The following is a 27,325-nucleotide window of genomic DNA, read 5'->3' as shown; positions in this document are numbered from 1 at the left end:
CAACCTCGGTGTTGCGGAGGGGGCCGGCCTTGACGAATGGGCCGAGGAGGAGGAAACCGTGGGCGAGGCCGACCTCGATGCCACGGAGGAGGGGGGAGATGGCGGTGCGGTAGGCGGGGAGGTTGGAGAGCTACCACGCGATGAGGGGGGAGGAGGTGACGGGTGTTTCCAGGCTGCCGATGAAGGGGTCGCCGTTTATGGGTTGGACCACTAGGGGGGAGGAGGTGACGGGTGTTTCCAGGCTGCCGATGAAGGGGTCGCCGTTTATGGGTTGGACCACTGGGAACGTAGCCTGTTGTAAATAAAGGGTGGGAAAAAAAGATTTATTCAGGGTTAGATTAAGGAAATTGAGTAAATTACGCTAAACCCTTAACAACTTTTAGAAATCCTGCACCAAACCTCCAATAACTTTCAAATTCGCACTGAACCCCACAACAACTTTGGCAGGAAACCCCCACTATCTTCTGGGTACAATACACTAAACCCCGCCTTATCGTTTTCAAAATGCCTTTAATTAATGTTGCTCTTTTAATCTACGGGGGTTATCTGCAAAATGTGGAAAATTCTAGGGAATTTTCTACAATCTCAAAAGTTATTGAGAGTTTTGTACAACGTACTTATAGAAATTATTGAGGGGTTTACTTCAAAATGCTGAAAGTTCTTAGGTTTAGTACTCCTATAATAATTAACAGGAAATAGAAATGAGTTAACTGTTAAATAGCAAAATAATTTGTCAATAAAATAGAACTAATAATGTTTCGGTAGCTGTATATTCATTTTTGTTCTATTCAAAAACTATTTCGTCTTTTTTATTATTTCTTTTTGGTGGTGGAAGATTTAATCTATCTTCAAAGAATATAAATATATTTGAAATATAAATCAGCTTCTATTACCTAATAAAATATTGAATTATGTCCATTTCTTTTTATTCATTTGAGTTTTACCTTTTCATGGCCACGGCCTAGTTTAAGAATGTGTTTAATTAGAATAGAAGTGTGGAAAATACAGTTACAGTATCACTTAGTTCTAATTATTGCTACATGAATTTGAATCATTTCTATAAAACAGTAGTGGATGAATTTGAATCATTTCTATAAAATAATAGTGGATGGATCATTACTTTTAATCACAACGATTAATTATCTAGTGGACGATTATGATTCTTTTAAATCTAATATTCACCGTATCCTCATGAATTACACTTATTCTTATTCGCATTCAAAGAAAAATCATAGTCATCTATCAACTAATCAATTATTATGAGAAGTAGTAATTGCTCAACTACATTTTTTATTTCAGAGAGAATCAGAATCCTATTTCATTATGATAAAGTATAGTTATTGCTATAAAACACTTCAAAAATTAGCACAATTATTTTCCCTGTTATTCGAGTTACTTCACCTTTACAACAGCTTTATAGAGTTGCAACACATTCAATCAAACATGTATATTGAATTTGGATGCAATTGGAACCATATTGACCTAAACTAGTACTCATTTTGGAGAACCAAAAGACAAAAGAAATCAAAATTTGGGTAGAACTTTCTGACCTTCTCTGCTTGAATAGCTTTCACAGTGAAGCTGGGCCTGCTTTTGGCCTGCAAGCTCCTCACTGGGCTTCCCCCAACAAGGCCCTTGGGAACAAACAAGCCCCTTGAGCTAGATGAAATAAAGCTACTCTTGAGTTGGCTGGCCATTGGAGCACTGGGAACAAACAAGCCCCTTGAGCTAGATGAAATAAAGCTACTCTTGAGTTGGCTGGCCATTGGAGCACTTGCCATTATTTGCTCCCTTTGTCAACTTCTCCTATGAAGAAGTAGGAGATTAAGCCAAAAATTATTAGTAGAGGAAGATAAGAGGCATAGAATTTGAGAGGCTGTGGATTTGGAATCCATGCATGCAATCTCATTGGATGAGAAGTGGTCGCCACCTAATCCTTATCCGCTCAAGATATCTTTGCTTCTCATCCTCTCGTTCTTTAAATCCCCCGGGCTGTTTGTACGGCCCAATTAAGGAGTAGTGGATCAAAGCCCAATAGTTGCTTTCGGAACGGTTGGGCTATTACTTGCTGGCCGATTATCAGGTTTCATATGTTGTAACCTCTTTTGTTGCACGCCGTTCTACATGTAATAAGGTCATGAGTTAGCATCTTGGGTTTTTGTTTCGTAGAAACCACCTTGAATCAAGATAATTATACAAAAACTACCTTTGCATTTTAATTTATATATAGACCATTTTTAAAGTGAGCTTGTATTTCAATCAACGACCTTGTAGCCAAATTTTTACTAAAACTGTAATATAAGCTTAAAAATTTTACATGTAAGATACATAACTTGTACCCATAATTTAAATATTAAGAAACGAGTCGTGTGTCCAAAATATGAGTTTTTAAAGATTTTTTGAAATTTTAGGGAAAGTTGTGACTAGGAGTTGGTTAATAGTAGGACAAACCCACTTTAAAGCTAGTTTATGTATAAATTGAAATTTAAAGATGGTTTTCATATAATTACCTACTTTTACGATGGTTTCTAAGGAGGAAAAAAAAACTAAATTTTTTAAGTTCAAATAAGTTGAACCAGTTTTATCGTCAAGTTTATTCCACCTACATGTTTATGAACATGCCCGAGCCTTCTGTGTGGAGATGCCAAAAGAAACTATCAAGGAAGCTCTCAGGGTCTTAGCTTTACAAATTTCACAACGCAAGCCACCTTACATTTACTATTTTCTTACATAAACGTAATGAATCATCCAGTTCTTGTTCACTCCCGTTCTCATTCACTGCAAAAAGAGGGAAGGTAAGAGAACAAGTATAGTTTTTCCATAACATAAATAATCAAATTTAACAACGATCAAATTTTCAATTTTATGACAGCATTGTACTCGTTGCCTTGTCAGATGTTTGAGGAAACTGCAAGCCTGGTGTTATTCCTCTGTTCGAAGAAATACCTGCTGGTCATGAGCTGACTGCAACCTCGGTATCGTAAATGCCTCCGGTGGCCAGGATACTTATAGCGCAATCTCTACACTCTTCCCCCTGAACTCTTGAGAGCGTCCCACCTGTCACATCCTATGCTATGCAATTCAAGGATTTTGTAAAGAGTATAATACATGTACCATTTTATCGAATAGCATATTAGTGTCAGTACAGCTGAACAGCAGAAGAATCAGAGAACAACAAATTAGATGCATAATGAAATTGTTGATTATCCATTCATTCATTTGAAATTTTTTGCGGCAAAGTGGAAGATGGAAACAATTAATAGAGACATATTAGTTTGTTTCAAGGATAGCTTGGGCTTTCCTTCCCAAGGAATCTTGTTCGATGTCGCAGAGCATCTCTTAACGTACTCAGGTCCACATTCTGCAACAGATTGAAACAAACAAGCATCAACAGTTTATAATTCTTGATTTATATATATGACTAGTATATGATAAAATCAAAGGTTACTGATCACAGCAGGAAATTTATTAACTTGTGCATACTAAATTCATGTACCCTCTTAGTATATATAAATCAATACTTCACAAAGATAAAATATGGAAGGAATCCTTCACCAATCTGACATTTGTGAATAGAGAATAAGTTTATCCTAGTAACTTTAGAATTTTTGGAACTTGGTAGTATCCGGTAAAATTCTCCTGTAATAGGCTTACGGACAAAATTGTCGAAGCAGTAGAGGGGACAATTCCAGCCTGCATAAGTGAGAATTGATTAGTTGTTTTCATAAAACTATCTTGCAATGCTGCACAAGATTTTATCTTCCGCGATTGATCAGTGTAGATTTTATCTTTCGCGATTGATCAGTGTATGTGTATGTCAAATGCTAAAAAGTAGTGTACTTTCGAAAAGGAAAAGGAGGAGATGGCCAAAGATATTGTTACTTAAGATGATACGAGTCGTCGTGGGGGCACCTTTGATCGCGGAATTATCAAAGGTAGGTTGAGAAGAAAATAACAAGAACATAAGAACAATTCAGTGGTGGCGAAGGAAAATATCTTCTCTAGATTATGAGAATAAAATAGTTTACAATCTCTCACAATCTCACTAGAATTGAAGAATAATCTCTCTCAATTCTCAAATACAATCTAATCTCTCTTCACTAGAATTGAAGAATAATCTCTCTCAATTCTCAAATACAATCTAATCTCTCTTGATTGTTTTCTCCTTTTTTTTAAAACCCTAAAACAATCCCTTATATAGGTGTAATAATGTGGATAGCAAAATGGTAAATAAACAAGCCCAAACCCCACAGGAATTCGTACAAACAGAAACTCAAACGAACCAGGAAACCGTCGATGAGTCGACTCATAAACATGCATGAGTCGACTCATGCCAAGTGAGTCGACTCATGATGAGGTGAGTCGACTCGTCAGAAACTTTCGATAAAACGGTTGGGTTTTGTGAGTTTACTCATGACAGGCATGAGTCGACTCAACCTGATGAGTCGACTCATGTACATGTATGAGTCGACTCACGGGCTAAAAACCGAATGCTTCGATTCTTCGATTCGCCATCTCGTTCCACGCTTCAACTTACGTTCCACTGTGTTGTTTTACCCCTCTATTCTCAAGTTACCATGAGAACCATCTATCCTCAAGCTCCTATGAGGATCGCTAAGTTTTGAAGAGAAGATACACCCGTATCATGGCTCCCCCTTTAGGAACTTGAAGTCCCGTTCAAGTTAGAACTTCAGCTGAGGAAACTCGCGAGCTCCTCTTTCCCTGTTGAACCACTTAGTCTTGCTAGGAACCTGACCTTGACGTCTAATGAGAAACGACTCCTTCATCCCCCGTCTCGTCGTGGTCGTCTTTCGCTCCAAAATACAATCTTCATTCAGCGGCTCCTCTCTATCAAACCACAAGTCTTCAACATGCGGCAAGATCACCTTGTCGTCACCTTCATCATCCAGCAATGGAGGCTCGAACAACTTTAAATACTCGGCATTGATCACCGAATACATGCCTAGGTAATGTGGCAAATCCAGCCTGAAGACGTTGTCACCCATCTGATCGAGAATCCGAAACGAACCATAATATATAGGTTTCAGCTTCTTCCCTTCTCCCTTTAGCCTCTCCTTACTCAATTTCAATCATACCATGTCGTCTATGCCAAAGTTACAAGGAACTCAATGCTGATCATGCTTCACCTTGTACTTGGATTGTGATTTCTTCAATTGAGCTTCAACCGTGGCATGAATATGTGCAATCTTCTCCAGAAATCGCTGAGCATGTTGTCTCTCACTCCCTTCCTTGCCGTCGGCTGTAGCTTCACTGGAAAATACGATATCAAATGGACTCGAAGGTAAAAACCCATAACAAGTCTCAAACGGTGACTTTCCCGAAGATCCATGAATAGCCCGATTAAATACAAACTGAAGATATGGTAAGCTCTCATCCCAAATCTTGGGATGCTTGAAATTGTATCCTCTCAACATATATATTATAGTCCGATTAACTACCTCTGTTTGTCCGTCGGTTTGTGGATGAAAGATCGTGCTCTTCTTCTGCCTAGTATCCATCAAGCTCCACAAAGAATCCCAAAAGTGTCTGAGAAACCGTCTATCTCGATCTGAAATAATCGAATTCGACAACCCAAAGTGCTTCCACACATGCTCAAAGAACAATTGCGCCGCACTCACTCTCGTCACGGTCTTCTTACAAGGAATCAAGATGACCATCTTACTGAACCGGTCCACCACAACGAACAAATAATCATTCCCGCACTTAGTCGTCGGCAATCCTCCTAAGAAATCCAAAGAAATGCTCTCTCACGGTCTCGATAGTACCGGCAATGGTAGATACAATCCCATTTTCCTATTAGAAGGCTTCGATATGCAACGTAGCTTACACCCTCCAAATACTTAGTGACATCCTCTAACATCTTCGGCCAAAAGACATAGCGCCATAGATTGAGAAGCGTCTTCTGAATCCCAAAATAACCTTGCACATATGATGTATGGGCTTCTCGAATCCACTGCAATCGGTCGCCATCCTTCGAAATGCATAGCGACGTTCCTCGATACAACATACCATCTGCACCAATCTCATACTCCCCTTTTCGACCAGCCTTCGCCTGCTCGAACACACTGCTAAAATCTCGGCTGGATGTATACATCTGTATATACTCCAAAGGAACCAATGGCTGAATGTGCGTCGCCACAAAGAGAGCTCTCACGGGTGGGCGAGATAACATATCGGCTAACTTGTTCGTCGTCCCCTTCTTGTACTTAATAATGATGTTGAACGCCATCAAATAGGACATCTACTTCATGTGCCGTGCCTGCTGTAGCTTCGTCTGGGCATGTAAAAATTCCAATGGCTTTTGATCTGAGTGCACAACCACCTCCTTTGCCAACAAATACACCCGCCAATGCTTGATTGCTTGATAAAGTGCATAAAACTCCTTGTCGTAGGTGGGATAGTTCTGAATAGCAACCGTAAACATTTCTGAATGGTACTCCACCGGCTTCTCATTCTGAATCAACACAGCACCCATAGCATAACTAGAAGCGTCGGTCTCTACCTCGAAGGTCCTCTGTAAATTCGACAATGATAATATCGGTGCCTCCGAGATCTTCTTCTTTAATAACTGAAAAGCTCCTCATGCGTTCTCCCCCACTCAAACTGAACCTTCGCCTTCGAAAGGCTATGCAAAGGTGCCACATAAGTCGAGAAATATCGAATGAACTTGCGCAAATACTGGCAAGCCCCCATGAAGCTTCTCACCTCCGTCACTGTTCTAGGTGTTGGCCATTTCGTGATCACTGCCACCTTGCCTGGATTTATCCTCCGCTAGCATTTCCCCACGATTAACCCGAGATACACCAACTCGTCCTTCCCGAATTTGCACTTCTTCCCGTTAAGCTTCAGTTGTCCGTTCTGCAACACTTCAAACACCTTCTCGACATGAACAAGATGCTCCTCTCAGGTCCTGCTGTACACCAAGATATCATCGCACTTCAAACACCTTCTCGACATGAACAAGATGCTCCTCTCAGGTCCTGCTGTACACCAAGATATCATCGAGGTAAACTATCACAAAATCCTCTATAAAGATGCTCCTCTCAGGTCCTGCTGTACACCAAGATATCATCGAGGTAAACTATCACAAAATCCTCTATAAAGGGTCGCACCAAATCGTTCATAAGTCCAATAAGGTAGCCGGAGCGTTGCACAATTCAAACGGCATCACCAACCACTCAAACATGCCTTGCTTGGTCTTGAACGCAGTCTTCCAAGTGTCATCCTCCTGAATCCTCACCTGATGGTAACCAGACTTCAAATCCAGCTTTGTGAAAAATCTCGCTCCTTCCAACTGGTCCATAAGATCATCAATCCGAGGTAATGGGTATCGATTCTTGATAGTTATCTTGTTGAGCGCCCGGTAATCCGCGTACATGCGCTAGCCTCCATCCTTTTTAAGCACCAACAACACTGGTGACCCGCAAGGGGAACAACTCGGCACAATCACTCATGTCTCCAAAAACCCCTGAACCTGCCTCTTGATCTCCTCAGACTCCTCTACAGATGTGCGGTATAGACCTATATTCGGCAAAGAACCCTCGCTTGTCAACATAATCTCATGCTCCACACCCTGCCGTGGTAGTAGTCCCGTGATCTCCGAAAACAAGTCCACGTATTTGGCCTTCAACCTGTCAAGATCTCCCTCCTAAAACTTGCTCAAGGTAATCAAGCACACCCCACTCAGCTGCTCCTTATAAGGCCTAATGACTAACAATACAAACCTCTTGCTCGCATTCACTAGTCTCTTCGCCTGAGTCACTGTCACCAAACTCGTCTCCTGTGAAAGAGATGCCGAACGAAAGATGAATTGCTCGTCATCTTTGGTGAACGTATACTTCTGGGCTCGCCTATCGTAGACCGCAAACCTATCTCATAAATAAGGACTGCCCAGTATTACTCGGCAAACATCCAACGGAACGACGTCGCATGTGACCTCGTCAATATACGACTCGTGGAGTACAAATCTAAAAGTACATTGCTTGACCACACTTGATCCCGCCTCCTTCTGAATCCAACCTAAAGGATAGGGTTTCGGATGTTTAATCGTCTTCAATCTCAACTTCTGAACCAAAGCCTCAGATATCAAATTTTTCTGGCTCCCTGAATCCACTATGGCATCAACCAAGCTGGTCTTGACCTGTAATTTCAAAACAAAGAGCTGCTCCCTCGGATCTTCATCCTCAGTCGTGGTCTGCTTCCCTGCCATAAGGTTGAGATTGTTATTGGGTTCTGTCATCCCGGGAACTTCCTTCAGACCCTGAGCTACTACATATGTCTTTTTCTCCTCCTCCTTCTTCAATCCTTTTGGCTTCAAATGAGGATACTTCTCCAAGCAACGATCAGCTACGTGCGATGTCTGTTTGCAATGATTGCATGTTAATCATGCCTTCCCCGAATCACCATTCTTCTTCTCTTCCTTAGGCTGAGAGCAACTAGACTTACCTCCCGTCTGTTTGGAGTCTCCCTTCATTTTGTTGCCCTTCTTTTGCCTGCCCTCAATGGCAATGGCCTTCACACTCGCTTCTGCCATGGACTCGACTGTGAACAACTTCATCTTCTTTCGGATATATTCATTCAAACCCGCCATATACTTCATAAAGATGGAATATTTCTCCATCGTGATGTTCAGAACCATCGCCTGCTGCTGGAACTCCGTCGTATATTCTTGAACGGTCTGGTTGAACCTTTCGCGCAATCCGTACCACTTATACCAACGCTCCTTAAGAAACCCTACTGGGTAGAACTGCTTCCTCAGTAGCTCTTTGAATTTGTTCCACGACATCCCCTTCCGTTCCTGCTTACAATAGAATTTTCACCATGTCAATGCATGCCCCGAAAGCTTCAAAGTCACGAACACAAGCTTCTCCTTGGATGAATATCCATAGAGGATAAAATACGTCTCCATCCGCTCGATCCAATCATCAAACCTCTCGACGTTGACACTCCCATCATAAACAGAAATCTCTACCTTGAAGCCTATCTTCAAATTCTGGTAAGAACACTTACCCCCTTGATGCGGAACAGTTTTGACAATCTCGACCTCCCTATCAGAATCAGATTCCTCGTCTTCTCCATCGGACTCCATAAGTTTCTTCTTGTCTTTGAAGAAGATTCCTCTTTTTCGTCCTTTTCTTGGAAGATATTGACGAGCTGTGTGAGAGTCGAACTCATTGTCTTCATCTGTTTCTCCAATGCATCTAGCCTCGCTGAACTATCTCCTTCAGTCATCTTCTTTTTCCTTAATTTCTGGACTTCTTCCAATGAAATAAGGATCTCACCTAGCTTCTTGTATTGCGATCGAGTCAGGACCATACACAGGATGCCCCCTTCACAGGATCTGATCGCTTTCTTGTATTGCGATCGAGTCAGGACCATACACAGGATGCCCCCTTCACAGGATCTGATCGCTCTGATACCAACTTGATACGTCAGGACCATACACAGGATGCCCCCTTCACAGGATCTGATCGCTCTGATACCAACTTGATACGAGTCGTCGTGCGAGCACCTTTGATCGCGGAATTATAAAAGGTGAATTGAGAAGAAAATAACAAGAACACAAGAACAATTCAGTGGTGGCGAAGAAAAATATCTTCTCTAGATTATGAGAATAAAATAGTTTACAATCTCTCACAATTTCACTAGAATTGAAGAATAATATCTCTCAATTCTTAAGTACAATCTAATCTCTCTTGATTGCTTTCTCCTTTTTTTAAAACCCTAAAACAATCCCTTATATAGGTGTAACAACGTGGATGGTAAAATAGTAAATAACCAAACCTAAACCCCATAGGAATTCGTGCAAACAAAAACCAAAACGAACCAGAAAACCGTCGATGAGTCGACTCATAAACATGCATGAGTCGACTCATGCCAAGTGAGTCGACTCATAATGAGGTGAGTCGACTCGTCAGAAACTTTCGACAAAATGGTTGGGTTTCGTGAGTCGACTCATGACAGGCATGAGTCGAATCAACCTGATGAGTCGACTCATGTACATGTATGAGTCGACTCACAGGCTAAAAACTGGATGTTTCGATTCTTCGATTCGTCGTCTCGTTCCACTTTTCAACCTGCGTTTCACTGTGTTGTTTTACCCTTCTATCCTCAAGTTACCATGAGAATCATCTATCCTCAAGCTCCAATGAGGATCGCTAAGTTCCGAAGAGAAGATACACTCGTATCATAAGAAGTCATGGTTGCATACAATTATCTCCATTCCTAGCACTAAGCTAACACAAGGAGATCTTAGAAATGAGAGTAATAGTAAGAACATAATACTGGTAACAATGAACCTACAATTCAATCAATAAATTATTCCTTGTGATGGTACCAAGGAATTGCATTATTGCAAGATTAATCTCTATTTCTTTCTTTCAGTACACATATAGGAACTGTGGTGTGCAGTGTTTCAAGCTTTTTTTTATTGGTGTTCACTCTTCTTCTTTTTTCATTTTCTTTTTTGTTGTATACGCTTTCTTCTACAACCTTCAGGTTTTAGCTCCATAGACCTCTGCCAAAAAACAACTACATTAAAATTTTCAATATTAAAACTCTAGACCTCAAGCACATGTGTGCAGGTGGGCGTGCATATGTGCGTGTGCGTGTGGGTGTGCGAGAGCACAAGGGCATGCAGAGGTTGTGTGTACGGACGCGTGTCTGCATGTGCGTGTGCATGCATGGGATGGGTGGGTGGGTGCGTGCATGTGTGTGTGTTTTGCATGCGTGTGTGTGGGTGTGTAGGTGTGTGGGCATGTGTGTGGTGTGTCGTATGGATCCTGAATTATGGAGAACTACTGATGGATACCTTCACAGAGTCAACCATATATCCTCCATTGCCATGATGAGCTTCAAGATATGCTCCGCACATAATCTCTCTAGGATAGACATGACATAAGATTAAGTTCACTAGATGTGGACCTTATTGCGGACAACCTTTTTTTGAGGAAACTTAGAAAATACCAAAAGTTTTTATAACTTGTGAAGAGCAACACATGACTTCATAAGGTCATTACATGTCTTTTAATTAAAAATTATTTGAGTTATGAAATTCAAAATTCATTGAAAGTCTATTATACTGACCCAAATCTCACGCATTTCATCCCGAAAAAAGGAGAAGAAACTCTAAAAACAGAAAGAGAGGAATGAAGTAAAGTTCTGTACAAGGTTAGTGATTAAAAAAGGAGAAGAAACTCTAAAAACAGAAAGAGAGGAATGAAGTAAAGTTCTGTACAAGGTTAGTGATTTAATATTCTTGTTTATAATTATATTAAGAAAGAGAGGAATGAAGTAAAGTTCTGTACAAGGTTAGTGATTTAATATTCTTGTTTATAATTATATTAAGTTTGATGTAAGTTCTTGAAAAGACTTAGCTTGGGGAGGTCACCACCCGCAAAACCCACGACAACAGGATGGTCACAGATCACCGGAAGTTACCAGAGATGACACCGGTGGCCGGAAAAAGGTAACTTTTTCATGAATCTACACCAAATTTAACATAATTAAAAGTTAGATTAATCACCACACTAACCTTGTAAAAGCTCTACTTCCTCTTCCTTTCTTTGTTCCATAATTTCTTTTTCTGGAATGAAACTTGTGAGATTTGGGTTAGTTTTATATGATTTCAACTTTTGAATTTTATAACTCATATTCCAATTTATTTTTAATTAGAAGATACATAATAACCTTAGTGAATTCAAGGGTTACTCTACATAAGTTGCAAAACTATTTTTTCTATTTTCTTCATTTAACTAAAAGAGGGTTATCTACATACCTAGTATTGTACAATCACCCACCATGGCATCACTTTAAAATTCTACGGCTCTCTAGTTCCTCTAAAGCGTAGTATGTGTGCTTGGTTTTTCTTGATCAAATTCTTACAAAAGTGAACATGGTTAAACATGGTGTATAGGTACTGGATGTGTACTTTGTTCCCATCAAGAGTAATCTCAACATCTATTTTTGGTGTGTTGCTTTATTAGAAAAGTATGGGGCAATATTTGGTCAATTTGAATCGGCTTAACATGATTTTGGATTTTGGCATTGACAGCAGAATATCTGACACCAGTCATGACCAAAGAAATGCAAATATGCAATCATGGCTGCATTTGGGTTAATTTGGAAAGAGAGGATCCAACATATCTTTAATGGACGAGTCAGTTTTCAAGCTGAAAACATCCTTCTTGCAGCCATACTTCCTAAGTTGGCATACATATTTTGGTCGAAGAGTGTAACTTTGTGTTTTTCTTGTATACCTCTTGGCATCAAGACATTTACATTACATATTTTGGTCGAAGAGTGTAACTTTGTGTTTTTCTTGTATACCTCTTGGCATCAAGACATTTACATGTAATTTTTCTCAACATTCTACTCAACTAAAGCCCTCTTTCCCCTCAAATTATGAGCAATCTTAAGCTGATGAAATGAGAATATGTAATAAACTATTCTTACTATTATCCTAGTGCTGATTTATCCTTTTTTTTCTTCTCTCTTCATCTTGATCAATACTGGACTTGGCTTGAATCTACACTCATAGAACAGATCCAAAAAAGGAAGCCGCAGCTATGAACAGCAACACTGGTTAACTAAGATGGTCAGGAACAAGAACAGTTATTATTTTCACTAGAGAGATAAACCTAGCCGCCACAGACACACATTCAGCTTAGATTGCACTATATCATTTTGCAACACACACAGCTTGGTGTCATTTTAATCGAAATGGCATTTTGGGTGTTAAGGCAAGCACAAGCTTTGCATGGCTTGTTAAAACATTTAAAGATTTTGGAAAGCAAAAGCTTCAACAGGCGATTCGTTTCAACATTTTTTTTTGTGGATCTGAAGTCAAATCATACATGCTTGTAGCATCAAGATAGCCTTTGGTTTAGGATGATCTACTATCAAATTGAATTGGTTTAAAAATTAGAAGGCATGCACTAGAAATTAAACAGAAGCAATTTTCAGCTTACTAATTAGTCAATGCGTGGAGATATCAATGACAGACTCCTCCAATAGGTTGTGATTTCCATATGTATATATAGTCTCAAACACTGGCAAAAGCATCAACAGACAGAAAATTTTGCATAGCCACAAACATGTCATGTTTAAAAAAGAAAATGGTAAAGCTACTTACTATTAGGACTGGCAAAGCTGAAAATCTCTCCAAACAATACACAAAAGTAATTAATCTCTTTTGCAGTGGTCAGAAGTGAAGGCTTGTTCGAGCACTTGCACTGATACCTAAGGAGCAATCGAGGGATAAAGCACAATGATGGACAAAGCTAAGAGCCACACCATGCTAAAGACAGATCAATCAATCAGGTACCTTGAATATATAAAGAAGAGACATATAGCACTCGAGATTGATCCAAGAAAATATATATTTCAACAATATTGATTAAAATTATGAACATGGTTAGTTGTTCTTTTGAAATATGTTACCAAAGATAAGAATAAGAGGCATCACAGCTCCATTGAATGATTAGTTGGTTTTGATCGATCCATCTGAATCATCTTTCTGTTGGCGTTTTTACTGATTAAAGGTATATTGCAAGCATTGTTTTGGAACTAACAGGAAGTACATAAACAAGATACCAACTTTCAGGTGCTGTTTAGAACTAGTAGAGCCATGTACTATAGACACAAATAATGAAGCATGGCAGGTTCAACACGTTCAATACATGTGTCAGAAATGCAAATTGGATGCAATACTTCTTATATGTGTGTACTTATATTTTTATGTGTACTTACGTGCCATGTAATGAGAAAATATTGATGACCCCCGGTTCATGGCATTTAATGTCAACCAAAGAGTTGTCAATCATTGGCTCATTGGACCTCAATATTTGTGCACGAACCCAATGGTTAACAGCTAATTGGTGCACATTAAATGCCATGGACAGTCCCCACTGAATACTTTCTCCTGTGTAATATCATATGCATGCTAGCATGTCCGTGCATGTGTAAGTTGTAACATAGCTGGTAAGAGTATGCACACAAATATAAGATGTTTAATAGTTAACAAAAGAGATTCATACGCACGATGACAGAGCAAATAAGTCTTTCAGAAGACAGCAAAATCAACGCATTAAAAAATCACCAGCTAAGTTCATAAATTGAGACGTCCCAAAGAGGAAAGTTAAGACAGTATGGCTGGCTACAAATTGATCTATCCATTAAGAAACACGGCTCATCTTTGCATAGAAATTTAAGCCTTTTCTGGGAAGAGAAGATACATGATACACTCACACAGACGTATCATGTATGCAAATACACATGTGCTTGTATGTGTTTGCATGAGCTGTATGTGAGAATGTGTGGACAACCATGTAACATGCTAATAGATTGAGCCGGTTTTTTAAGCAGGTAGGCAGCATAATGTATGAGGTATAAAAGATGATAATTAGTTGGGAAGGAAGTAATCTTATTTACAAACAAAAACTAGTAAATATGATATTTCAGTCACAGGAAGGTACAGCCATAGCTTCCTCTCAATGCAAGTAAGAAATAACTTACTGAGATTGAATGTTGGAACAGACTGCAACAGATAAAAAATTCCAGTTACATTCAAAATTTGATCATTGGCACAATTCTGGTCTTCTCCTTTTGGTAGCTGAAAAACATAACATATTACTCAATATATTGTGAAGAATCATTAATGAGGGTCAGCCACTTGCCACCCCGGAAGAGATCTGGTTCCACCCATGCTAATTGATACACATATGTGCACATATGCTTCAACATAAACACATGCACATGCCTGAATTCACACACATTGACATGCATGCATGTGTGTTACAGTGTATACTTGTTCATGAAGAATAAACTTTTAGTTGGATTAAAGCAATCACTTTCATAAGATAGTGTTGTAGAACTTCAAACAATTTCATGTGCTCACAAGAAAGAAGAAAATTTCTTGTATAGGCTTCTTGGCTTCTCATCAAATATCCAAGCTTATAAACACATGAGCTCATGTGTAAGTATTATACCACTTAGAAGCTTCTATTTGATAATGTTAGAAGAAACATTATTCATAATTAGCTTAACATATCACTTAAAGAAGGTCATAAAAGGCATAGGCTTCTTGATTTCTAAGCTTCATTCCCAACTTTCTTTTTAACCCTAACTTACAAATTCCCGCAGTTTAGAAATTTGTGGGGGAAAAAAGGATAATAAGTCAATACCTTGAAGAAATCTTGTAGTCACTTAGCATCTTCTTTCCTTCCCTAATTTTATAGTCATTTTCCCTTCTTCCTTTCTTCCCTGTTTTTTCTCCTCCACACTTCAGTCATATTATAGATGGGAAAAGTGAAGGGGGGAAACTAAATATAGTTGTAGAGAGAGATATGAGAGGTAATTTATTCTCCATTCACACAGCTTCATTTTTACAAAGGGAAAACTCTCCACCCTCCACACAGCTTAAACTCAACCACATACTTATTTAATGATTGCATGATATTTGGCCTAACTAATTAAGCGAAAGATTATAATGAAATATAATGTCATCATGAATGTGTAAATACTCTTTAAATAATCGCATAAAACTAGAAGTTATTAATCGAATCAGTCTCTCAACATTTTTAACTAAATATTGGATTTTAGTTTAGACTAAGACAAATTCTTTTTTCAGAGTCTACAAGTGTTTAGAGTGCACAACTTGTCAAGGCGGAGAAAGGTTAGGGAGTGTTATCATAGGCTGGTGTTAGGCCAATATCACTACTCTTCCTTCTATGCCTTCATTTTGTTACTCTTAGTAGCTATGTTACCCCGACACGTCATTCTAGGTCCCGTACCCGTGTCGGGTACGTTTTGGGTGCAGATCCGCACCCAAACGGCAGCGACACGCCAAATTCACTCGCGACGGGAAAAAAAACCAACCTGAAATTTTTGTGCGGGGAAAAAAACCAACCTGAAGCGATTGAGCCTTTAGGCCCTTTACCACCTTCGAGCTCGACGACGAAAACCCAACTCCTCGACGACGAAATCAGAGCTCGACGACGAAAAACCCAACTCCTCGACGACGAAATCAGAGCTCGAAATCAGAGATCGACGACGAAAACCCAACTCCTCGACGACGAAATCAGAGATCGACGTCGAAAACCAACTCCTCGACGACGAAATCAGAGCTCGACGAAACAATTTCCAGCCTTCGAGGGACGACGAGCTTGGAGGGACGAGTCGATGACGAGATTCGAGGGAGAACGGTGAAAACCCTAGCCCCAGAATCCACATGGAGTCGGATCTGAAGGAGGAGAGAGGAGCCGATCTCGATCTGAAGGAGGAGAGAACAGAGAGGAGCCGACAAATATGATCCAGGGTTTCTTTTTCCGTTTTGTTAGAGGACTAGGGTTTGAGTTATAAAGCTGGGCTTGTGTTTGGGCTTGGGCTTGGATTTGGGTTCGGGTTTGAGTTAAAATCAGTTTGGACTTTTATTTTTTAAATAGTTGAGCAGGTCATTTAAGCGGCCCGCTTAGCTTTGAGTTTGGGTTTAGATGTACCCGTACCCGTACCTATGCAACCTTGCTTAGTAGCTATGTTTCTTGCATTCTATTGACTGAGTTAAATAGAACTTTGAATTTGATTTGTTAGGGTTGCTTGATATGCATTGATAACTCTGATTGATATATACAGTGACCATAACCTCTCAGTTGAAGTTTGGATGAACTCATTATATAGATCATTCTTAGAATAGTACGTTTCAAGAAAATGTAAATTCAAACATTGTTAATGTTTGGAGAGAAAAGAGATTATTGGAGAGTTATCCCCTCACTCTATACTTTATTTATAGAGATGGATTAGTTACAGCTTAGTCTCACAAGCAATGTGGGACTAAACTAATACTCTCTTCTTCTAACACTCCCCCTCAAGCTGGAGCATATATATCATGCATGCCCAGTGGTTTTGTAATAATGTCTGCCAACTGATCTATTGTCGATACATGTTTTGTCGTGATGATTTTATCCTCAAGCTTATTGCGGACTACATGACAGTCGACTTCAATTTGTTTGGTTCTTTCATGAAACACGGGATTCTCAGCAATGTGAATTGCTGCTTTATTATCGCCATATAGATCCATGGGACATTTTGGAGGAAGACCAATTTCTGTCAATAGGTCTCTGATCCAAACCATCTCTAGTATCACATTTGTCATTGTTCTGTATTCTGATTCTGCACTGGATCGAGATACAACACTTTGCTTCTTACTTTTCCATGACACTAGATTTCCTCCGAGAAAGACATAATATCCAGTAGTTGATCTCCTATCAAAAGGACATTTAGCCCAATCTGCATCAGAGAAGCCTGCAACTCTGGTGTGAACAACACTGGGTGAACAGTCACCCATGAATAGTATTAGATGAACAGTGGTTTTTTAAAATAAAGAAATCTAAGATATAAAAAAATAGATAAATTAGGATAGACCGGATTCATTCGCAGCATCTAACCTATAACACAATGGCTTCACACCTAGCAACCCATGCTTCAAAGATATATCCATTACCCTCATATTGTATATATTCTAATATCATGATGTCATGTTCCATGTCCGTAGCCATGTTGTACCCAATCAATTACATGTCCATGCTACTTAGTTGATACTCAATCCAAATAATAAGAACTCTACTTTTCACACTGTCATCATTAGGATCAGTATATTGACAATATAACATTCTCTGGAACAATATTTTAGCTGATACTGTTGAATAATCTTCATGACTCCTACATGCTAAAGAAAGGGGATGATTGTAATCAGAAAATACCAAGCATTTAAGAAGTAGACGCTTGACTATATAAAGTTTTGGTCACATTAATAAAAATACCACATAATCTAATGTAAGTAATGTCCTAATCAAATAATATCAGCAACTTCATAATGACAGGATTGTGAACATGGTGCACATCCTATGAAACAAGATAAGACTTTTGATGGAATTAATCGAAGAAGTTTAGGATTGATCATAATATGAGGAGGGGGCACAAACGACTGAACTTCATAGAAATGAAGAGTGAAGGGTTTATACACAATTTACGCTTTCCACCTTTTATGATTCAGTGCACCAAACCAGTCCTAGTGGAACACTATAAATTTCTTAACATGGTTTATAACCTCTGAGTGCATATAATTAAAATAAGGTTTAATGATAACAACAATCAAGTTAGTTATGTTTTAGCATGAGCAGAACATTTTCATTTAGTTGGTAAACCTATGTGCTTGTTTAAGTCTAAACTAAACCTATGCATGAATGCAAGATAGCCCGTTAAAGCAAGGTTTTAGTCCTGCTTAAAATTTTATCTTTAAATATCTACAAACATAAAATTTAACATTGGCGTGAACTGACAAATGGACTTACTAAGTGAAATTAAAAGTTTATAATGACTGAAATTTTACTTCAATATTCAATAGACATAGATTTCAATGTGTGGCAAAAATGTATAGCAATGGATTCCAATTACTCATTGCACTGACATGGAAATTCATCATTGCAAGCTATAGTTCAGTTGAAGTTCAAGTCAGAATTGACAAGATAAGCATAAAATCTTGGGCAAAAAATCAACAATATCATAATTATCTGCAGGATCAACATAAAATTGCAAACGAGATCGATGAAGAAATAATAAGATATAATTAGCATCTAGAATTGTATAAATTACGGAAATCAAATGGGGGAAAAAGAAAAGCAATAAATAAAAATAGAAACCTGGGTGATGGCGAAAGAGCGCTTCCCTTATTTGGTCTTCTCCTCATTAGTTAAGGTACTTAGCAGCAAGCCTCAGAGATTTAGGGTTAGGGTTTGGTATCCAAATTGGGGAATCCATGAGGCGTCAAAGATAGAGATAGGTAGCAGAAGAGATCGGCCATTGATTGTTCTGTGGGGTTAATCTATCGATCCTCGGACGAAAAAGGTAACAAAATTTCGAAATTAGAAAGAGAGATCTCTTAATTTTTGAACAATTTTTGAAATATTGAGAATAAAAATGGGAAGAATGCGGAGTTCGTTACTTAACGGCATGTTTGGATTTGTAGGGGGTGAAGGGAAGTTAAGGGAAACTGAGTGAAGGGAAGGGAAGGGAAGGGAAGGGAAGGGAATTCCCTTCCCCTTGGTTACACCCCAATTTGGGGGTAACAATTTTTATACTATTAGGGGGTGAACCAAGGGGAACTAGGGTGAATTAACTTCATCTCCTAAGTGTTCCCAAACACGGTGAATGGAGGTGAATGGTTCCCCTAACTTCCCTTCACCCTCATTCCCCTCAATCCATAAAGGCCCAAGGAACCGGCCTGTAAAACTAGCTTTTTTTTTTAGTTGCAAGGTTTTTCGATATTAGTCCCTAAAACCTTTAATACTTTGGATTTAGTTCCTAGATCATTGAAACTTCTGTTATGTCCCCTCAATTCTTAAGGTATAAAATAAATCCTTTGAATCAATAAAATTGCTATTAGGTCTCAATTCTCAAAAGTTACTGCAAATAATACATTCAATTGCGACTTCTACTCTTGACATAGAGGGACTAATTTAAAATAACTTATGAGAATTTGAGGATCTAGTAATAATTTTAGTAATATTAGGGACTAATTTTTAAATAACTAAAGAATTGGATTCATAATGGCAATTTTAACAATTAGAGGGACTAAGTTAAAATATTAATAACTTAAGGAACTAATTTAAAAACTAGCTTATTTTATTATATTTTATTCTTCTCTTCTCAAATCCGGACATTTGAACACAGGTTAATTGTCAAGTCACCCGCCACAAACCACGACGATACAATGAGCTAGAATTCTAATTATAAGTTCGTCCGATCACTACTGTTCATCTTGTTCCAATACCATCAAACCTCTATGTGGATAAGTTTGGAAAATTGAGTTTTTTGTAATTGGATGATAGTAATGCGTTGACTTTAAAGAAAATTTAAGAATAATTATTTTTTGGGAATAGTGGGTGGTAAGGCATTTTCTTCAACCCGGAAGATTAAATGGGAGTAGGTCGAGTTAGGTTTGGGTTTAGGCATAGGGTTCTAGTTACGGACATATACCCCCCGCATACAGCGAGTAAGAGTGACACTCGTGATACGCTAGTGTCACTAGAAGTCCTCAGCCCAACCCATCGTCTCTATTCCTAGTTCAATACTTAGTATCGTCCACATCGTGCACTATATTTCCCCTTTTATATATTGATAATTTGATATATTTTCTAATGGTGTATATCATGATTGCCTCGAGATCAAAAAGTACCTTGTATTATTTACTTGATCTCAGGCACAATCTCAGTTTCTAAAACACCAAATAGTATTGAGATGAGATAAAAGGAACAAAAAAAATAGTCACAAGAACTATCAAAACAAAGGAATTTATCCGAACACGTTTATCTCCTTGGGAGCTCTTGAATAGTTTGCTAATAAGAAAGATACGTTATAATATGAGATTATATATTGATTATCGAGAATTGAATAAGATGACAATGAGGAATATTGTTGTATTTCATACTTGCTAGGATAACTTGTTAATTAGTTTTTAATTGGCATTTAATCGGATTAGATTAGCATAAGACCCTAATCACCCCCCTCTAGGGTCTAACAACTCCAATCCGACCCGTCGATTTGCATGTCACTCCGATCCGACCCGCCGATTTGCAGGTCACTCCGATCCGACCCGCCAATTTGCAGGTCACTCCGATCCGACCCGCCGATTTGCAGGTCACTCTGATCCGACCCGCCAATTTGCAGGTCACTCCAATCCGACCCGCCGATTCGCAGGTCACCCAGATCCGACCCGCCAATTCGCAGGTCACTTGGATCCGACCCTCCACTTTGCGGGTCACCCAAATCCGACCCTCCGACCCGCGGGACACTCAAGTCTGACCCGCGTCAGGGTAAAGACAGAAGACGTTATGCACATGTTTCGTCGATCCCTTCGAGTTCCGCACCTCCGACGGAGCACCGTGACAATGTGGACTTGTCCCATTTCAAGGTGAGGATGGCGGATCGCCCGGGTCCTTTGTATAAGGATCAAGACAAGGTTGCGATCAAAGAACGCTTGGGCCTAGTGACTGAACCCCGAGCAATTATTCGAGCTGGGGGTTGCACACGGAAAACTTCTGTAATTGACCGCCTCGGACGACGAATTAAACTCCAAGAGCCCGTCGAGAGTTCACGCTTACAAATGCGTGACTCTAAACGCGTGACTCTTGAGAACGCTAACAATCGTGTCAACACACGATAGGTTACTCCGGTCATCTGACCGATGAGTTGTACTATCGGGCTGGGGGTATGAACAAGTCTCGGAAGAGATATACCCGAGAAACAAAGTCTCACTGCCCGTGCGCCAAGTTAATCAGGGCAGTATTATCAGCGTGTAGCTGCCCCAAGACCGCTCCGCAGAGGGTCTCGGTATTCGAGAGGATCTTTAACGGAGCGACTAAGCCCAAGCCAAAACGTTTCTACGAGAAACAATCGGCCATTCAAGGTGACGAACTCCCGGAAGTCACAATAAATATGGCTGATAAGGGAAAGTCGATTCGACCTTCTAGCTCTGACCCGCTTATATCTCATCGTCTAACCCGGTTGCGATCAGGGACCACTAGACGCAGGGACTACCAAAGAATGCAGAGAGGGTTATCCTCAGACGATGAAGCATCGGATGCTAACTCTACAGTCGCTTCTGACAATACGGTATCTAGCCCAGGGCAATCCCGCGAAGTGTTTATGATTAACACCGAAGAAGCAACTAAAATGGTTGAGGATGCTCTAGCCAAGCAGAAGCAAGCATTTAAATTTGAAATGGAAATGGCTATGTTGCGGATGAGGGAAGAGCATGACCAACAGATCCGAGCCTTGTCGAATCAGCTAGGTGAATCCGGTCGTCGCAACAATGTTAGCCAAGCAGTTAGCGATTCAGACGTGGATGAATATATCAATGCTGATGAACCTCTCGTTGACCAGAACGCTGAGAGTGGTCCCACTAAAAACAATGACGCTGGGGGTGGTCCCACCAATGATGACAACACCGGGGGTGGCCCCGTTGTTCCTATCACAAATCGTCCAAACCCCGATACGAGCGAGGATTAGAAAATAAAAGATCTCGAGAGCAAAATCAACGCTCTAATGTCTGCTCAAGAGGTGAAAAGGACCGGCATTCCATGTCCCTATCCAAGAGAGTGGTATTTAATAGCATACCCAGCGAAGTTCAACCTGATTAACTTCACGCCATTTGACGGGAATGGTTCGCCCACACAGCATCTGATCTACTTCAAGTCCCACTTGGGCATGATCTCCGGCAATGAAGCCTTGATGGTTCGGTCATTCGTTGGCACCCTTCGCGGGCCCGCCTTTGATTGGTACCGCCGTCTCAAACCCGGAAGTATTAACAACTGGGACGATATGGAGAGCTCATTCCTCGGCAGTTTCTTTGATGACGACGACGAGGTATCCATCAGGACACTTTTCGATGAGAAATAAGAAGATGACGAGACAGTCGACGATTTCGTCAAACGCTTCAGGAATAAGGTAATGAACTGTCGAGATCCGATCACGGAGGACTTCATCCTCCAGACATGTCATAACAACCTATCTATTGAGATATTGGAAGTTATGGGAGTCGCACCATCCAACACTTGGAAAGACTTGAAGGTGCAGGGTGAACAAGCCGAACGCTTCCTCCGAAGGAAGAAGGCCGAGAGGAGCCAACCGACGGCTAATCCTCCGAACTCGAACTTCGCCTCCCGTGGTAAGGGCAAGGCACATGCAGTTGCTGTTGGTGCTAATCAAATGTCACAACAGCAATCCCGAAGGCAGCAAAAGACTTCAGACCTGAGACTCCAAAAAGAGTATTCCTTCAAGAACGAAGACGTTCCAGCCATCTTCAAATCCCTCCTTGAAAACAACAAGATCAAGCTACCACCTATCGCTAACCAGGAGGAAGCCGACAATATTGCGGATCCGAAGTACTGTGCGTACCATAGGAGGGTCCTTCATCCCACCAAGGATTGCTTTGCTCTCAAGAATAGCATCCAAACCTTGGTTGAAGTCGGCGTTATATCGCTCAATTAAGTCGAATGAACACTCTGACAAGTATACGAGTATAAACTGCTTCTTAATACTCCAATAGGCACACGAGTCTAAACTGTTTCCCACTTTTGACGGGAAGTTCCTGGAGAATGTTACGCTAATATTCTTAAGGATAACCCGGTCATGTAACTCAATACAATGTCCGACCCAGTTCCGCAAAAAAACCTAGGGGTGGATAATTCATGTAACGAAAAGTTCCCGGAAGAATATTAAATATAATATTCTTAGGGATAACTCGATCATTACAAATAAAGTGATAAACACTAAACCCCCACTGTGATTTCTGAACACTCTATTGCTGAGATGAGATTCGATTACTTTGTGGGATCAATCTTTCCTCACAAATCCCCCATTGGTGTTTAACGACTCACAGTCTCCCACCAAAAAATCCCCCACCGATCAGACCAATTGACGGCGTGACACCAAAATTCTTTTCGGTTGAATCCACTCAACTCCCACTACGTCTGTGCACTCAACACACCCATTGTTAGAGTCCAGACATAGTATTTGGAATTTTTTTATCCTGATCACTGACGATTGTAAAACCCCTCCATGTTAAGTATTTATCACTTAACACTAGGAATCCCCTTTGAGTGATTTGTACGAATCAACATTCCTACAGTAATTTGTACTCCCACTCTCACAGTTCACTTGGTCAAACCTTCCTACAGTTAGGATCACAATCAAAATCCCCTCTCGATTCCTTTAATGAACGAGAGGTCCACAAATCGAGTGATCAAACCTATAAAAGTTAGGGTCATCTCACACTCTTACTTGGTCAAACCTTCCTACAGTTAGGACCACAATCAAAATCCCCTCTCGATTCCTCCAATGAACGAGAGGTCCACAAATCGAGCGATCAAATCTTCCTACAGTTAGGATCGTCTCAAACCTCCCACTTGGTCAAACCTTCCTACAGTAAGGACCAAAACCACAATTCACTCTCGATAAATGAGAAATCTATATTTAGTTCGGTAATCAAACCTTCCGACAGTTAGGGTTATCCGAATCTTTTTGATTCTCGGAGTGGAGATCCCACTCTTAGTTTTACCTTCTCGGATTCTTGAAGTGGAGATCCCACTTTGAGTTTCCTTTTGGAGATAGAATATAAAATTCTTCCTCTTCAGCTTTAGGAGATAGAATATAAAATTCTTCCTCTCCCGAATCCTAAGAAGGGATAAGTCAACGCCTAACACGCGTTGCCGGTTTAGTCTTTCACCGATTAAAAAAGACACCAGAATCCAGTCTGGGGTATTTATCCCGAAGCCTAAGTAGGGATAAGTCAGCGCTTAACCCGCGTTACTGGGTGGTTCGTTCCCGTAAAAAACGACCGAGTCTACGTATTCCGTATCGTAGCAATAAAAATCCATGCCTTTTATGCATGGGGAATTTTATCTCGGATCCTGAGCAGGGATAAGTCAATGCCTAACACGCGTTGCCGGTTAGTTCTTAACCGTAAAAAGAACAAAAGCCCACATATTCGACATTGTGGCAGGTTGTTATTCATAACGCCAAAATCCGTGCTTCACACGCACGAGGAATTTTATCCCGAATCCTAAGAAGGGATAAGTAGTCTATTCCCGTAAGAAAGACGAAGTCTACGTATTCAATATCGTAGCACTAAGAGAGTTAACTCTCTTAGCACAACGTCACATGCGGAACGGACTTAAACAATCCGCATGCAAGCCTGATTCAAACGGTAATCGGTAAAGGCACGTCAAATCTGTTGAAGGCTGGGGATTTGCCAAAAATCCTAAGTCTACGTCTGATACACGTTGCTGTTTAATCTTTTCACAGGAGAAAGACGAAGTCTACGTATTCAATATCGTAGCACTAAAAGAGTTAACTCTTTTAGCACAATGTTATGTGCAGAACGGATTTATACAATCTGCATGCTAGCTCGACTCAAACGGTAGTCGGTAAAGGCTTATCAAACCCGTTGATGGCTGAGAATTTGCCAAAAATTCTATAAATGCGAGTCATTGACGCATCAACTTCATTAGTTGGTCTCATGACTTGAGCATCCAACGACTTCGGGATAAAGATCCACACGTGCAGATGAATCAGCTTTAATAGTTGGTCCTGCAGCCCAACATTCGGGACCGTCACGCTCCAATGCCTTAAGAGCTTAAACTGTGTAGACTCCAGCAAACGTACGAGTATAAACCGTGTTAACGCCTCAACAAAAGTCAACGCCACACAACGCGTTACAGTAAAGATTGATGCCGGTCAACGCATCAGCAATCTTGCCAAATTAAGGCGAACGATGATTTCAGGGAGTTCAATCAGATTCAGATATGAATTTCTGACGAAGATGATCAGTTCAAAGTCAACTCAATGGCACGAGCTAAGTTCAGAAACTTACACACCAATCTCAGTTCAAGATTTCGACAACGGTCAGACGATAAACGCAGTACCGGGAAAATCTTAGCTATTCGATAAAACACAGAATATGCTAAAATATGGAGAAGTCAAGAATCGAAACTATCGGTAGTTCCTTTAACACCGACTGAAGGTGGGGATCCACAAATTTAAATTTTAAACCAAGAATTTTAGTATTCTTACATTTCCTTCTCTTGGTTTTGAAAATTATGTCTTAAAATCTATTGTTTATGAAAACAAATTTTTAATTGATCAAATCCTTTGTCTTCATGATTTTATACTTCTAAAAGATTTTTTATCCATAGTTCATGATTCTAGTACGTTTTGTAATCTTATTTTTGAACTATGAAAATCTTATTTTGATTTGTTCTTTTGAATTCATTATATAGCACAAATAGATAATTCAAATTTCAAATAGATAATTCACATTTCAAATATGCTCTATAATGTATTCTTTATACGGTTTGATCAAGTTTTTCAAAGAAAGTTTTCTTTGTTGATCAAACATTGCTTTTGGACTTAAAATTTGATTTATGATTTCATTTGAGTGATTTGTTTTCTTTTGAAAACTTTTTACATGATTCTCATGTATTCTTTCATAAATCTATTTTATACATAATGTTTATGTTCTTTGATATGAGACATTTGTTTTAAATGATACATTTATATGTGTTCTCATTATCTCTTGAATGTGAGTGATTGTTAGCATATCTTTTATGCTTGCTCACATATGTTTGCCATGATCTTCATTTCATACATTCATGAGGCATTTTGATAGGGGGAGCAATCCCTATATCTTTTTATGTTTTATACTCACCTATGCTTATTGATAGGGGGAGCTTTCGCTCTCTTAATTCTTTTGTTCCCTTTTTGATGTTGTCAAAGGGGGAGAAATATTGTGAGTATATTCTTTCTTGTTTATATGCATGATATATTATACATTGTACGTTCATTTCCTTTCATGCATATATCCTTTTTGTAAATTGTTTGTCATCATCAAAAAGGGGGAGATTGTTGGCCTTCTTGTTTTGATGATGTTTAACAAACAATTTACCACTAATGTTGTTTGTCTAGTATTTGTGTTTTCGTATTTATTATAGACAAACAACGTAGTTGGAGGATGGATGGAATAGAGCTTCAACGATCATATCCAAAGGAGGTTGGCGGAATGTCGGTGAAGCCTTGCAATTCAAAGTTCAAGATCCAAGTTCAAGCTTCATCCGCGAGATTACCAAGTAGAGCTTATTGAAGACCAATCAAGCTTGGGTAATTTAGTTTAGGATTTATATTATGTGTGTTAAGTACCTTAAGCTCAATATCATATACACACACGTATTTGGTTTCTATGTATATATATATAGTTATATATATACATGCATGGTTTTAGGTTTTCATGTTTTGGACATACTTGCAAAATACATGAGTTTTCACAAATAAAAATTTCAATTTGAGAAATTCTTTTTCTAACATGTGTGTTTTCATGTTTACAAACATTTCGCAAAGTTTCATCAAGTTTAGAATTGATTTGTTATGTTTAATGGAATTTACAAAATCATGTTTTTCGTTCGTGCATGTTCGTGCATGTTTTACAAAATAGATGAGTTTTCATAAATGGAAAATGATATTCAAGAAATTCTTTCTTTGACATGTTTATCTACATGTTTAGAAACTTCCCTCAAAATTTTACTATTTTTGGAGTTGATTTACTATGCCCAATTGATTTTACAAAATCGTGTATGTCAGCAGTTTTTCAGAAACTGTAAATCTGTGTTCAAACAATTATTTCTCTCAATGGGAAATGATTTTTCAGTAATTCTTTTTCTAACATGTTATTATACATGTCTATAACCTTCCCACAAAA

General features: G+C 39.4%; 1 protein-coding gene and 1 long non-coding RNA gene across 6 annotated transcripts in view; both read right to left on the bottom strand.

The window, feature by feature from the left end:
* LOC109846896 (photosystem I reaction center subunit XI, chloroplastic-like) overlaps nucleotides 1-1,712 on the bottom strand; it is a 2,105-nt gene extending 393 nt beyond the window's left edge. The window contains exons 1-3 of the mRNA XM_020416137.1: nucleotides 1,551-1,712; nucleotides 212-292; nucleotides 1-130 (exon numbers count right to left, since the gene is read on the bottom strand). The exon at nucleotides 1-130 is cut by the window's left edge and continues 393 nt beyond it. Coding sequence (XP_020271726.1) covers nucleotides 1-130; nucleotides 212-292; nucleotides 1,551-1,697 — 358 coding nt within the window. The 5' untranslated portion in view covers nucleotides 1,698-1,712. The remainder of the gene's footprint in view (nucleotides 131-211; nucleotides 293-1,550) is intronic.
* Nucleotides 1,734-16,466, bottom strand: LOC109846906. 5 transcript variants are annotated; one of them, XR_002248584.1, is made up of 7 exons: nucleotides 15,929-16,466; nucleotides 14,536-14,632; nucleotides 13,154-13,345; nucleotides 12,990-13,070; nucleotides 2,947-3,361; nucleotides 2,607-2,778; nucleotides 1,734-2,120 (listed from the first exon to the last, which is right to left on the bottom strand). It is a non-coding gene; the product is annotated as an uncharacterized LOC109846906 (long non-coding RNA). The 5 variants fall into 5 exon arrangements; XR_002248582.1 differs by lacking the exon at nucleotides 12,990-13,070 and having other exon boundaries at nucleotides 15,929-16,464; XR_002248583.1 differs by lacking the exon at nucleotides 12,990-13,070 and having other exon boundaries at nucleotides 13,154-13,318; nucleotides 15,929-16,464.

This window comes from Asparagus officinalis, chromosome 1 (assembly GCF_001876935.1).
Source record: "Asparagus officinalis chromosome 1, Aspof.V1, whole genome shotgun sequence".
Taxonomy (NCBI): domain Eukaryota; kingdom Viridiplantae; phylum Streptophyta; class Magnoliopsida; order Asparagales; family Asparagaceae; genus Asparagus; species Asparagus officinalis.
This window is presented reverse-complemented; position numbering and strand designations above follow the sequence as displayed.